Source organism: Apaloderma vittatum, unplaced genomic scaffold (genome assembly GCF_000703405.1).
Source record: "Apaloderma vittatum isolate BGI_N311 unplaced genomic scaffold, ASM70340v1 scaffold37857, whole genome shotgun sequence".
Taxonomy (NCBI): Eukaryota; Metazoa; Chordata; class Aves; order Trogoniformes; family Trogonidae; genus Apaloderma; species Apaloderma vittatum.
The window spans coordinates 1-321 of record NW_009726244.1 but is presented as its reverse complement, the minus strand read 5'-3'; the positions used below and the strand labels follow the sequence as shown (position 1 = coordinate 321).

At 63.2% G+C, this 321-nt stretch overlaps 1 protein-coding gene across 1 annotated transcript in view; it reads right to left on the bottom strand.

Moving 5' to 3' along the window:
• LOC104276783 (frizzled-2-like) overlaps nt 1-316 on the bottom strand; it is a gene marked incomplete at its 5' end in the record, with an annotated part of 738 nt that extends 422 nt beyond the window's left edge. Inside the window, one exon of the mRNA XM_009873212.1 lies at nt 3-316. Coding sequence (XP_009871514.1) covers nt 3-316 — 314 coding nt within the window. The remainder of the gene's footprint in view (nt 1-2) is intronic.
• Nucleotides 317-321: the final 5 nt, after the last annotated feature.

The following is a 321-nucleotide window of genomic DNA, read 5'->3' as shown; positions in this document are numbered from 1 at the left end:
AGACGAAGAGCGGGGCCAACACGAAGCCCCGGAGAGGGTCGATGTTGTTGAGGCCCACGAAGCAGACGCCGCTCAGCAGATCCCCGTCGATCTGCCCCATGGCCAGGATGGTGATGGTCTTGACGGCCGGCACGGCCCAAGCGGCCAGGTGGAAGTACTGGGAGTTGGCCTCGATGGCCTCGTGGCCCCACTTCATGCCGGCGGCCAGGAACCAGGTGAGGGAGAGGATGACCCACCAGATCGAGCTGGCCATGCTGAAGAAGTAGAGCATCATGAAGAGGATGGTGCAGGCTTCCTTCTTGGTGCCCTGCACCACCGTGC